Genomic DNA, 14,160 nt, shown 5'->3' with positions numbered 1-14,160 from the left:
CATGCTTCTGGCTATGATAAGAAAAGTATAATTTCAATTCAATATTGCTGGAACACTCTTGTATTGTTGCTAACAGCTCTTCTCTTTTTCCAGAACTTAAGTCAGAAAATAGAAGACAAGTAAAGACATTCTCTGTTTGTAAAAGCATGGTATGATTTGTTAGAGAGAATATTTTATCACCCTTCAAACATGTATTTAGTATTTTCATACACCTGTTAAAATTCAATACGCTAGAAGCCCTTATTGAAGCTTAAATGGCAGCAGATTAAAATGCTCAAAATAATCCAAAACATTACTAATGTATTGATATAAATTGGCAATTTTTCATTGCAAGTGGATTTTTCTCAGGTACTTGTATCAATTTATCTAGTTAAAATGTGCAGGTGATTGCAATCCTGTCTTATTTTAGTCATACTACAATTATTCTTTCAGGACTTTCATTGACATTTTGCATAAATAATAAAATAATCCTAAAACAAAATTCCATGGTGATTTGAAACCTGCAGTTTGAAGTTTTTTTCAGAAGGTTTACATGGGAATTGAGCACAGAATATGGTGGTAATATCACCTGATTTAGAGACCTGACTTAATTAGGAAAGCTTAAATTTTATTTCAGTTTTTTCCTTTCTTCAGCATTTAATGAATTATACTGGATATCTAATTCTACTGTCTGCTTTTCTAAGCATGTTTTTCAAAACAGAAAGCATGGTGTCACATTATTCCCTGTGGGTAGGTATTTTTTTGTCTCACATTTGACAGCCAGCTTCCCATACATCAAGTTCAGCTTGATAATTACAAATTGTTGTTTAGCCATTTTGTTCACTAAATGTATGACCCTTGAGGCTGCCTTATTCATTGTTATTTAATTGTTCCAACGAATGCACTTTCACTAAAATAGATACACTGGATAACCAAACTGGAATGACAGAAACAAATAAATTGTCACTGGAACCAATCCATGTACACTCAGTCTAATCCACTATTAAAGAAACTGCATTATTTTCATTCAGAACAGTGTGCTTCAACAAATACATTAGCTCCAATTTCCACTGATTTTCAATGTTCTGTTCTGAATTAGCACAATGCCCATAAATATCCATTATTTATACCCAAAAGGCAAACACTTACTTTGTCAATGCAGACAGGTTTTATAACTCCATGCAAAACAAGCATTCCTGTACAAATCAAGAACAACCACTTTCATAATATGAAGATATAACTCATGTGTAGACATGTTTTACATAAATGCTTGGATTAATATTTGTGCCTGTGGACATGAATCCTCTTCCTGTAACATGCTAGAGTACTGTTAAGCCATATGGTGTGTTGTGTCATCATCACGGTGCATAGGTGAAATTCCTCTATGTTCCCTTGACAGCACAAATAGAATACCTATCTCAAGGAAAGATGGCTTTCACTACAGAAGGACTACAGGAAGACTATTACATCCAGAAAATACAATTTTTGAATCTATACATATGGAGATAAACTGCTTCATGTTTTGCAGAAGGAAGACTGCTAATGTAACACACATGACAGAATATGTCCTGGGATAGAGCTAATTTTCTTCCTAGTAGCTTGCACAATGCTATGTTTTGGATTTAAGATGAGAATGATGTTGATAATGCCCTGATGATTTAGTCGGTGCTGAGCAGTGCTTGCACAGAGTCAGGGCCTTTCCTGCCTCTCACCCCACCAGTGAACAGGCTGAGGATGCACAAGATACTAGGAGGTAACACAGCCAGGACAGCCGACCCCAAATGACCGAAGGGATATCCCATCCCATACGACATCATGATCATCATATAAACTGGGGGCAAAACTGGTTAGAGGCTGCAAATTGGGAGCAGGCTGAGCATCGGTCAACATATAGTGAGCAATGGCATTGTGAGCCACTGATTTTGTATATTCTAATTCTTTTATCACTATTGTCTCCCCTTCCAGTTCTGTCCTACTAAAATTTCTTTATCTCAGCCCACAGATTTTACTTATTTTCCCCAATTCTCTCCCCTATCCCACTGCAGGGGGAGGATTGAACAAGTGGCTGTGTAATGTTTAGCTACTGGCCAGGTTAAATCACGACAGAATCACAGAATCATTAGGATGGAAAGGACCTTTAAGATCATTGAGTCCAATCATTAACCAAACACTGCCAAGTTCACCATCCATGGTAAGAAAATATCCATTATAAGAAAATAGTAACAAGGAATGAGTAATCAGTACTTTTTATACTTGCCCTTGGAAAGGTTGTAAATCTATCCAGTTCTTCCACAAAGCAAAACATCTGTAAACTGATTGCTGACATTACAATCAAAAGGCTGGCAGTAAATACTACCAAACTCCCAAGTTTTTTTCCTGGTCCAAATATCTTATACACAAAATCCTCCAAAGCAGGAGAAATCTTTATAAGGCGAACTACTCTAAGAACCTGCAAGGAAAGAGAAAAATGCAACTGTATCAATTATTCGATGATCACATTAATCAACAATGTTCAAAATATCAGACATTAATGGCCAAAAAGGGACCTGCAGCCTTGTAGACCAATAAATATCAAGTTTCTATCACTTGTAACAGATGGCAAGTTGTGTGTTAGGTTAAAACCACAAAACCTGGAACATAAGCAGCATTGAGGCATACAGGCATGGGATGATAGTACAGGGATGGGAGGACCCAAGGTCTCCAACGCTATAGTCAACTCACCGATGGTGAAGAGTCATTGCAGAAATGCAACTGGGTAAAGCCAGCTTTGGGGTAACAAAGGGAACAAAAGACATAGACAAAACACACCACAGATATTACATCTGAATGCAATGTGGAATTAGAGACCAAAGGAGGTTTATAGTGTGCTACCAAACATAAGAACAGCTCCAGAGAGGAGTCAAAGCACATTAGTCTGGATTTAGTAACTGAGAATCTCCTGAAGGGCTAGGTAAATGGCTTCAGTTTGATTATCATCACTGTAAAAATGTCATTATTATACTAAATGGACAGCATCCTGAGCAGTCTTGATGAAAGCTCTGCTTTGAGCAGTGGGCTCAATGAGATGGCTTTGAAAGGCCTCTTCCAACTTAGATTTCTCTGATTTTATGATATTTGTTATACCAGGTTAAATATTCATATAAAGAACTGCCAAGTCTTCTTCCACAGATCATCTTTCCATTTCAGTGACCTGAGGCAAAACTGTTTGGCATTACATACCACATAACCTAGCAAATTTGGTAATGAGCATATATTATTTTTTATAATATTTCATATTTCATATAGCATGGGAAATTTTGGGTGGTGTTTCTCAGTATCAGAAAAACTCAGTATCACACAACAGCCTTGTTTGCCCTGACATATCTGAAACCTCTCAGCAGTGGCAGCAAAACTTTGACCTTGTATGGAACTCCTCACCCATTCACTGCTGAGTCTACCTTGAAAGAGCTGCTCACAATTCTGATTTTCCTGTATCTGCCATTGATGTTGACACACTGACATGAACATCAGTATCAACAAGGGCAGTGGCAGCAACAGTAGTTGCTGAAGACACCAGACAGCAGCATATGGGGCAACTGAGATTCTGCAACTCTTAGGAAGAAAAAGACTCTCTATTCCAAGGTATTACCTGGATTTCCACAAGAATCATATAGGAACTAAAAGGTAGGAATTGCAGTGCAGTTATTGGCCGACCTTATGTACAAGTCAAATACTATTACTATGCTGTTTTTGGAAAGAAAATAAGTATGACAGAAGTTGTTCATATAACGAGTTTACTGTACCCTATATCTTGCTAATAATGTATACCTTTGGACTCCACATGAAGCTTATCTCCCTATCCATTTGTAAGGTATGCAGAATATGCTTACCATCTAGATTCAACTACCAAAGGGGAGAGAGAGAGGGTCCGCTCTAGAGACCAGCTTACTCCAAGCATACCAGAGCCCTTATGTGAGACAGGATGAGCCTTTGCTGTCTTCAGTGGCAAAAAGACAAACAAGGGTCCTAGATTCAGGGGTTACACTGGACAGCTTAACTTACACAACATTAGCACAAGGTGAAATAAAGTCCTTTGTTTCATATTGGTACCTTGACTACATTACATATAATCTGAGTTCATTAAACTGGCTACCAAGGCAGACAGTGAGATGAGTGAGATTTCCAAGTACCCTTAACATGTAAACACAGTGCCTTCTTACTTACAAGATTTACTCACGGTGTAAATATTAGCTCTGCTCCCATCAATACTAGTTTCAACACAAACCCCAGTGGGGAGAAGATTTCATACTGGTTGATATTCTGAGTGGTGTTTTAGATAAACTCAATTATCTGCCTTACTTTTTTCCCTTTTCTTTGGGGAACTTTAATTGACCTTTAAGCAACACACTAATCTTATTGATACTGTTTGGTTTCTTCATTTATTTTCATTAGGTGACAAATTGAATCTAGCAAAAGTACATTCTAATGAATTTATGCATTTTGTGTAATTGGACTGCAAATTGTATTAAATTTAGGAGCTGTAGAAGATGCACTACTTGGATTAGATTTAAAAATATATTAAAACAAATCAAAATGAGTAATACAAAAGAGGAACCACAGCTTTGTTACAAATAATGGCTGCATCTCCTGCAAGGGATGATAGTTATTCAGAAAATGAGTCAGCAGTATTTTCCCCAAGCACAAATACAATACCATCACTTCAGTCCAGTGTAGGTTTAATTCTGTTTAAACCTCTCCCTTTTATGCTGGTTCATTACAGATCTCTGCAATAATATGCAAAATCTGTCATTTCTCCACTGATTTTATGTCCTACAGATTATAGCCATGTAACAGTCCTTTGCTGTAGTCTTTCACAGAGGGCTTTGCAAAGTGTCTTGAATGAATGCACAGAATGCAAGGAAGATAGGTGGGAGGGTGGACAGTAGCCAATGTAGTAAAGAGTGAGCGATGTGCTGGCAAAAGGTAATGATACAGACCAATGAATAATGCAAACTGAAATGTATGCAAGGAGGACTAGACAAGCCAAACAGTAATTCATGCTTGCTATTCTGGAATGTGTCAAGGACTTCTGTTTTCAGTAACCTGTTTTGTTGGCTGACAAGGAACACATTTACCCTGTCATCATGAATACCTAAATGCCTGGAAATCTGCCTAACATTAAGACATATTCATGTGAAAAAGACTTTTTGACCTCAGTTGATTTGAAAATGTGTTATCTAGCTTGCCCAGAACTTAACTGTGGAGGAATATCGTGTGTACCTTACATGCTGACATCAAAGGTATTCTGAAACCTTCCAATCATTTGCCTCCTAGGGGATTTGGATTGCAAAATACAACCCAAATCTTTCAGTATAGCAGGTGTTTCTGCTTGTAAAACGTATGTCTTTCATAGACATTGGAAAAAAAATCACATCTTGAAATTTTCATAAAAGCTAGCACTGTGTAATTAAAAAAACCACCACCACCACCACTGCTCCACTAAACTAATTAAATCAATTAAAAAGACATTATTTTATTATCAGCATCTGGTTACATTTTAGTTACACTTTCAATCCTATGCGTTAGTGATGACATCATCCATTTAGTCCAACATTCATAATTTATACTGAACATTCTTACAAAGAAACCACCAGTCATAAGTGGACTACGTTTTAATAAATACAGACCAATTATTAACTAAGTTGCTAACTGCTTTAACTGAGAACTCCCAGCTATGCTCCCTGTGTACTTTTGACACAAGAGTGCAATGGCCTACTCCTAACAGATCATCCTTTCTTGTACCTTAGATGTATCATGCTGCACTGAGTAACAACATTCTACATATTTGGACAAGAAAATCAAAGCTATAATGACTTAAAAGTCTTCAAATGATATCAGTGAAAGCAAAATAGATTTTTTTTTTATCCTGAAAGCTTTCTTGAGCAGGTCTGCAGAACTATTTAGAAAAAATACAGGATGACATTTGCAGAAATCTGAAAATTATAAAAATTATAAAAAAAATTATATTTCAACCCACACTTGGGGAGATTGCTTCCCCCATATTGTACTCATGATTACAATATGTGTCACTATAACTAATCCCATTTATTGACAGGACTCTGTCTGGTGATTTACTATTTGCCTTTATTGAGTATTACTTATTCTCCATGCCAATCCATTGCTGAATAATGGGCAGATACGAATCCTTTAATATATATATATTCTTTAAAAAAACCCTTTCTTTAGCACTGTAGAATATAACACATAATGAATCCCAGTGCTTTCTCCCAAAACTGGAACAACCCTAAGCACTTGAAGGAGCATGAATAGGGAACTGGTTGGGCTGGCTGACAAGAAGAATCAGAAGTCAGAATTAATCAGTCTTTTTTTGTCTCTCTTTCCTGCTCTTCCGCCAAGTGAAAATGCAGGAAGAGCCTAAATAAACACACTTTTCCTCTAGATAAGGAATAGATGGACAACTATAAAACCCAAGTCTAGGCTGACTCTGGATAAATTACCTCAGAAGACCCACAGTATCTTAGTTAGGCATGTGACCGCCACAGAGATGAAAATTTGGAGAAGCAACAGCAAGTGAACTGAGGCCTCAGGGAGAGCAGTCAGGAGAGTAGTGGTGGACACTACTGGAAGGTGATGTTGTAAACAGCAGCATACAAGGTCAAGGCTCAATGAAGAACAGTGAAGAAACAGAACTTAATGAACAGTGCAGCTCAGATAAGAAATGGGAGTTATTGAAAACAGAAAGGACTTCTCAGCAATGTTAGAAAGAATCCTATTTTTGTAAATCCACCCAATGAACATAGTTAAAAGCAGAGGTTTGTTATTTTAAAGTTATTCTCAGAATGAGGCAATACTGTGAGAAAATTGAAATTTGTGTGAAATGTGGATGGGTAATGTTTTAATTTGGTATGTAAGGTAAAAAGTAAAAGTAGCTGATCATACCTGAAAATATGTAAATTGAGAGTGATAGAGGTCTGGATAAATATGGAGAGTGGTTCCAATCACAAGCAGCAACTCAAACTTGTGAAGAGATGAGCTGATGTATCCTGTGAAACCCAAACACCAGATCTTCAAAAGAGCTTCTAAATCAAACAGAACTGTAAAAGCAACCTAGACGGATATATAAAATAAGAAAGATGCATTCAAAACACTGAGTTAAATTAGAAGTTTCTATGTCATGATGTCTATCAGGGCTTTGTATGGCAAAAATAAAGATCTTCATAATATTTAACAAAACCAACCATATTCTGAACAGAATAAACAATAATAGATTTCACTTCATAAAATTTTCTAGACTCAGCATAGACAGGTAGATTTCACAATTTGCAAAGCATGAAATAATAAATCCCTCCAGGTGATCTTTCACTTAAATACACATATAAAAAAGAAAATATGATGACTTACAACTTCTTTTTTTTTTTCAAAATATGAAGTAATGAGATTTCTGAAGGATTTTAAGAGATCTAAGAAAGACACCAAAGTTTAAAGGCCTCTAGTTTGAAAACTGCTACTTCAATTTTCTAAAACATCCAGAGTAATATGACAACCAAAACAGGTAGAAAAGAGGTAATGGTTTTTGAGCACCTAAAACAAATTTTTAAAAGAGAGGATATTCAAAGTTATTCCAGAATTGGTTAATTTTCACAATAATGTTAAAGAACTTGGACATGGTGGGAAGTTACAAGGGAAGAAATCTACCTGTAGTGATTAAATGACTTTGGTATTCTTTCAGAGGCCTTTCCTGAAATATTTGCACAGTAAATTGAATAATGTTCAGCTTAAACAAAAGGATAGGTGTATGTCTTCAAGATTTATTTTCTCTTACTTCTCTCTCTACCAAAAATCCTTCTGGCTAGACACACTTCCTCATGTGCCTTCTTATTCTACCACTGTATATACTCTGAGGCGCTCTCTTCCACACTATCCAGCAGACAGGAAATGCAATGGAAACACTTTTCTGTGACTCAGAAATGTTCTTCTCAGACCCTTTACACACACTGGGACTTAAAAGAGACTCTAAAATAACATTAGATCACATCTAAATACAACTAATACTTACAAAGTGCAGCACAAATAAAGAAAATGCAGCTTACATCTCCTTTGAGGACTAGCATTATTAGTCTGTTAAGATGGAGAGACTAATTGACTGTGGGCTATGAGGTCTACTGAATTTGGCAGGGGATAAAAACGTTAGAGACTAAGATTTTAATGCTGACCCTGACAGTGAAAATCTCTGGGATGCCATCTTATGTATTTACGTTATTTAAAATTTAAACTCTACAGTCCATCCAAAATATATTTACCAACATGAAAGAGAGAGGTTGGGAGATAGCTAAATAAAACTTTACATATTTTATGTGTACAGGACTGTCACAAGCAGGAGTGGAGATGGAAATGAAACACTGTCGCTTATGTCCTTTGTTTATTCCTCTAGTCCACACAGCTATTTACAAGCAGTGCTACCAGCTGTATTATATGGCTTCCTCAAGGCATGTAAAATAGTTACCAGGCTTCAAATGTCCTCAGAATGCTTCACAGCACTCCATCAATATCTTCAGGAGATTTTCCTTTTCTTAGGTGTCATGGGTTAGCAAGCACAGCACTGGATTTTCTTGCAAAGAGGTGCTTACAGCTTCCTCTATGACCTGACAGAACCTATCTACTGGCTAGTTTGAATATTGACAATTTTTTAAGCCACTTAAAATTTTGACCGCCTCTGTGGTCCACATTTAAGAATGGACAAACCCTGGGAAAGCGCTCTCTTGCTTCCGGCTTTGGGAAAGGTAACTGGGCTGGGCCTGCATGGGGCCCAGTGGGGCCGGGCTGGGCCCTGCTCAGCTGGGGCCAGGCTGAGACACCGCCATGCTGGAGCCGTGCGGCCCTGTTCCACTTGTGGTCCCCCCCAGCCCTGCTCTGTGCAGACGGCGTGGCCCGGCTCTACACATTCCCCCCTCCAGTGTGGCCAAGATTCAGCTGAAGCTGCCTCGATGCCTGGCAAAGATCATGTGAGCAACAGCGATAAGCGACTCCAGCTGCAGGGCCTGGTGAGATTAACCCTTTTAGTGCTGTAAGTTTCCTCCAGAATAGATGAAGCCTGCAGACATAAAGAAAGAAGAGCTGAAACCCTGAGGGAGGAGAAAGAGGAGATGCTTAAAAGCTGAAATTCTGTTGTAAAGCTATAGTGGTGATAGACTATGAGATATCAGAGTACCCGTTGTAATTTCATGAAGCATGGGGGGGTGGAGCGTTCAAACTGTAATTGTGAGCAAAAGCACTTGTGCTGGAATAAGCAAATGCTGAAGCAGCTGTAATTTGATGAGAAGTTTGAACAGGGAGAGATGGAAGTGATGAGGACTCTTGCTCCAACCGGAAGGAGAAGACCTCTCTTCCTAGAGATGTTCCCAGAGATAGTCCTAGAGATGAAGATGATGAAGACCCTTTTCTCCCAGGAAAGGAGAAGGGCCTCTGTTCCTGGAGCTGAAGATGCTCCCTGAGATGGGTGAGGAGAACCTTTGTTTTTGAACAGCTCAACCTTAAAATTGTACCCCAATATCTCAAGATTAGACCCTCGAAAGCACTTGGGGGGAAAGCTGTAAATCAGGAGAAGGGACTCTCACATGATGCGAGCAGAGAACCAACATGGGTGGCTGTCTTGTGATACTGAAGCCATGAGAGAATTTCTTGTGGAGATGTCTCCATAGCATGAGCAAGAGAGACACCTCTTCCTAAATGAACTGAACAAGGTTATTATGGAAGTGGTAAACAGACTGAAAATCTCAAGGGTTGTCTTCTTACATTGTCAGTGGGAGAAGGGAGAAAGGTGGGGGGAGGAGAAGTGTTCTGAAGGTGTGGGGGTTTTTTTTCCCTTTTTTTTTTCCTTTCTTTTAGGTCTGTTAATAAACTTCTTTATATTCTTTTAAGTTTTGTGCCTGCTTTGCTTTCTCCTAATTCTTATCTCACAGAAGTTAAGTAATGAGTATTTTGGACCAAACCACTACATTAGGAAAGAAAGACTACTAAGAAATATTTGTGTGCTTTCAGTCACAGATAGTGTAGGGATGCTTTTATGCCCTTCTCCTCAAGTGGATCTGGCCAGTTTTTCAGCCTGTGCTCTGGGATCTCAAAGAGCCGGGTTTGAAGAAACTACTTCTTTACATGAAAATCTCTAAGACACGAGGAAAATGTTTTAGCAAAAAACCTTAAAAGTAAAGCTCACTTTTAATGACAAGACATCTAACCGAGTCGTAAAAGAAGAAGGGCACTGAATTAGGCAAAATGGAACGGTGGTTCAAAAGCAGCTGGGATTTAGCTCAGAGCAGGTGGAATAACAGTGCCATTTAAATACACACATACACACTTCAGAGCACATAGGCTTCCTATTAGAACAAGACTAACAAATATGATGTTAAGTGTATTTTAATTTATTCTAAAAATGTGTGGGCAGGATCATTTGCATTTCACATGCTTGTCAAATGAATTCAAACCACTGGCACTTAAAAATGTATCAAATGGTTTGCATAACATCTGATTACATTTATACACCTGTCTTCCTGCTGACAGAGCTTGTATTTTTTCCTTCCTTGTAATTAATTACAGGAGAAGATTCAGAATATCTGACTAGAACTTTTTGTTAGGCATGAAATGCAATACAATTTTATAGTTTTGTGTGGTTTTTTTTAAGCTGGAATAATTCCTTTTGTTGCTGTAGAGACAAGGCAAAGGCAAACAAGCCAAAGCAGAAAAAGCAGGTGTAACACATGAGCAGCCACCCTCCACCATGTTGTCTATTTTGCTTTGGGGAGGCCAAGGAGGACCTAAAAGAAATGGGCCATTTCTCTGATAGTTATGTCCCTTTTTTTCACCTGGAAGCTTTATGGTATTAATGACACCTTCATCAACACTAAATTTTGCTAGTAGCCACTTGCCTCTTTTTTTGGCAGAGGCAGAGCTACTATCAGTCAGCATCCAACAGCGACAGACTCTGTTTTCTTTGTGTCTTACCTGAAAGGTTATCAAGCTGTTGGGAATGACAAGAATTCTTTCAATGAGGATCAGTGGGATTAAGGGCACAGACCTCTAGCCCCTCCCTCACTACCAGATTTGACACAGCATTCAATCCTTCCTTCATCCAGGACAGGGAAAAGGCTACCCAAAGGCAGCAGTGCAAGGGGGCAGGTTACAAAAGGAATCTAGGAGAAACTATATAGGAGCACTTGGTTTTGAACTCTGGTATTCAGACAGTATTTGTAGGAATAATATGCAACTCAAATAAGACAGCTAGTCTGTAACATGTTTTAATGGAAGACTCATAAAAAACAAACATCCATCACTATCCTGTCTAGGTATTGAGCAGTTAAAGTTAGCATCCTCATTACAAATTACCAAAATGTGTTTGAAACTCTACTCTTTCCAGGATACTGCACTGGGGTTTTGAGTCATCCTATTAAAATTCTGGTTTTGCCTAATCAGCAGGACTGATGCATACAAGTTGAAATGCCTGCCAGAATCTCTTATTTACAGCTGGGTATACAAAATTATGCAAACAATGGGATCTGGGTATAGATTAATTTGTTTTTATCTTCTTGTCTAACCTTTGCCTTCTTGAGTCTGTTCATTTCATTTCAACAATGAAAACAGGTTTCTTTTCTTGGTATTGGGCATCTCAATAAATCCATTTAGATTTGCCCACTGACTTTAAGCGGATGTATTAATATGTGATCCATAGAACGGACCAAGTGAGATATTTCATTAGACATATCTTCTCCTAAAGCCAGCAGCTTCCAACATAACTTCTGGAAAATGTATCAGAAAGCCAGATATGCTTGCTGTAATCTATCTGGCCATTTCCTTTAGCAAAGTGAAACCTCACCACTGTTGGCTGCTCAAGTCAGCTCCCACTGAAGGGAAAGCTTTCTGTAGCCTACTCTAATAGAAAAGACAGAGCAACAGCAGTGCATCCTGCTTCAACTAGTCTTCTTCACCAAGGAAACAGACTAGCCACTGTGGAATAATCTGCATTGTTTGAGTATTCAGCCTCTTCAAGGCTCTTAAAAATATTTCCTTTGTTTACCCTTTGTGCTACAAAGAACAAATTTCACAACAACCAAATAGGAAATGACAAGAGCTTATCAATTTCTCCTCTCTCCCAGGATTTTTTTACTCTTCTGCTCTTCTGATACTTTCCTTTGTTCCTCCTTCTATAATATACTAGGGTTTTGTTTGTTTGATTTTTATAATGCTTCTAGTAAAAGCATCACAGGCTTAAAAAACAAAACCAAACCAGGAAACCCAACAAATGGATATTAAAGAAATGCTTTACAAATAAAAAAATTCCACCTTTCTCTATCCCAGAATACTTTGCCTCATATACTTCGAAATGTAAAATGTAGAATGTAAACAGATGTGTTTTCTGACAACCTCTCCACTAAGAAATCAATTATCTAAGCTATGCAGAAACAGAAAAATATATTGTTAAAGAGAACTGGACATTGCTTCTAGGACAGAATTATAATACACTAGTCTACATTATATACTCACCTTGAATAAACCCTGGCAAATATTTCTATTGGAAAAAAAAATCCTGCAAACTTTATACTTGAAATAAATGTTGAAGAGATTTTTTCTAGCACTGATTAATAAAAGCATTATTATATTATATATTCAGAGCCAAAATAGAAATAGGAAATGGAGTGTTCCCTATTTTGAATATAAATAGAATTAATGTCATTTTGTTAAGAATCCAGGTTCCACTTGCTGTATCCTGGGCATAAAGCAAAAATGCCTGCTGTGAAAAGTTCATGGCCTCAGGCTTTAATGTTGACTTAATTATTTGTTTCCAGCCAAGGATATTGTACTAGATTTGCCTGTGACAGAGTTAATTTTTCCCATCATAGTTTGTATGGTACTATTTTGGATTTGTGCTGGAAAGAGTGTTGGTTACACAGGGATGTTTTAGCTGTTGCTGAGCAGTGCTTGCACAGAATCAAGAGTTTTTCTGCCTCTCATCCCACCAGGGAGCAGGCTGGACGGGCACAAGGAACTGGGAGGGGAAACAACTGGGACAGCTGATCTCAGCTGAACACAGGGACATCCCATCCCACAGCACATTGTGCTCAGCATATAAGGCTAGAGGAAGCAGGAGGAAGGGCTGGGGGGATGTTTAAAGTGATGGTGTTTGTCTTCCAAAGTTACTGTTATGGCTGATGGAGCCTGGCTTTCCTGAAGACGGTTTCCCTGCCCATGGGAAGTGGTGAACGAATCCCTTGCTTTGCTTTGCTTATGTGCATGACTTTTGCTTCACTGCTTTCCATGAATTGTCTCACTTTTACTCTGACCATTCTCTCCCTCATCCCGCTGAGGGAGAGTGAACAAGAGGCTGCATGGGGTTGAGCTGCTGGCTGGGGTTAAACCCTGATAAAGATTAAAATGAGTTTCTCTGCCCTCAATTCTACTCTCAGATCTGTGGGGCGTGTCATAAGACAACCGAGCGTTTGCTGGTTTTATTCCAATGTCTTATTTTCAGTATAATAATTTTCATGTTCATGTAGTTTTTCAAATAGACTTAGAACTTGAGACAAAAATAAAGACAACACATTTCACAATTATTCTTGTAATTGTTGTCCGTGACAACATTGACTCAATATTCACACAGAATACAGCTATCCCAGCAGCATGAGAGACAACAGAGAACGATGCAGCAGTGCTGTCTCTATAATCTGCACTTTTTTAAAGGTTTGAACTCTGGTGCTGTGTTTAACGGGTTTTTTGCTCTCATTTTTGTCCCAGAACTCACGAACTCTCAGCTTCATACAATTTTAAGAGATCAGATACAAATTCTAAAACTAAGATTAAAAATACGTATTGACTCAACCTTCCTTAAACTAAAGAGATTCATAAAGCATTGCATTGTTATGGACTAAAGGGCTTAAAGTTGGGTGTGTGAGTCCGAATATCAAAGGTATTTAGACATAGAAAACCACACAACAACCAAAAGCAGAGCAACAACCAGGAACATTCTGCTATCATGCACTCTAGTCTAAGAATGACCCCTCTGGCTCCAAAGGACTGTGCAACTACTGAAGTCAGGGAAACTGCAGTAAGCATAAAGTAGACACGTGCCCAACACAGGCAACTGTGATCAACACTTTCAGAGAACTGATCTTGGTGCACTGGTTAAAGAAGTGA

The 14,160-nt window shown here is 38.2% G+C and overlaps 1 protein-coding gene across 2 annotated transcripts in view; it reads right to left on the bottom strand.

Annotated features, from left to right (window-relative positions):
* The window catches only part of NALCN (sodium leak channel, non-selective), a 229,631-nt gene that overhangs the window by 98,371 nt on the left and 117,100 nt on the right, over positions 1–14,160 (bottom strand). For both annotated transcript variants that reach the window (XM_069007795.1, XM_069007806.1), the window contains exons 11-12: positions 6,919–7,086; positions 2,237–2,428 (exon numbers count right to left, since the gene is read on the bottom strand). In XM_069007795.1, the coding sequence (XP_068863896.1) occupies positions 2,237–2,428; positions 6,919–7,086 (360 nt within the window). The remainder of the gene's footprint in view (positions 1–2,236; positions 2,429–6,918; positions 7,087–14,160) is intronic.

This window comes from Aphelocoma coerulescens, chromosome 1, assembly GCF_041296385.1.
Source record: "Aphelocoma coerulescens isolate FSJ_1873_10779 chromosome 1, UR_Acoe_1.0, whole genome shotgun sequence".
NCBI classification, from domain to species: domain Eukaryota; kingdom Metazoa; phylum Chordata; class Aves; order Passeriformes; family Corvidae; genus Aphelocoma; species Aphelocoma coerulescens.
The sequence above is the reverse complement of the archived record's forward strand: the minus strand, read 5'-3'. Positions and strand labels throughout refer to the sequence as shown.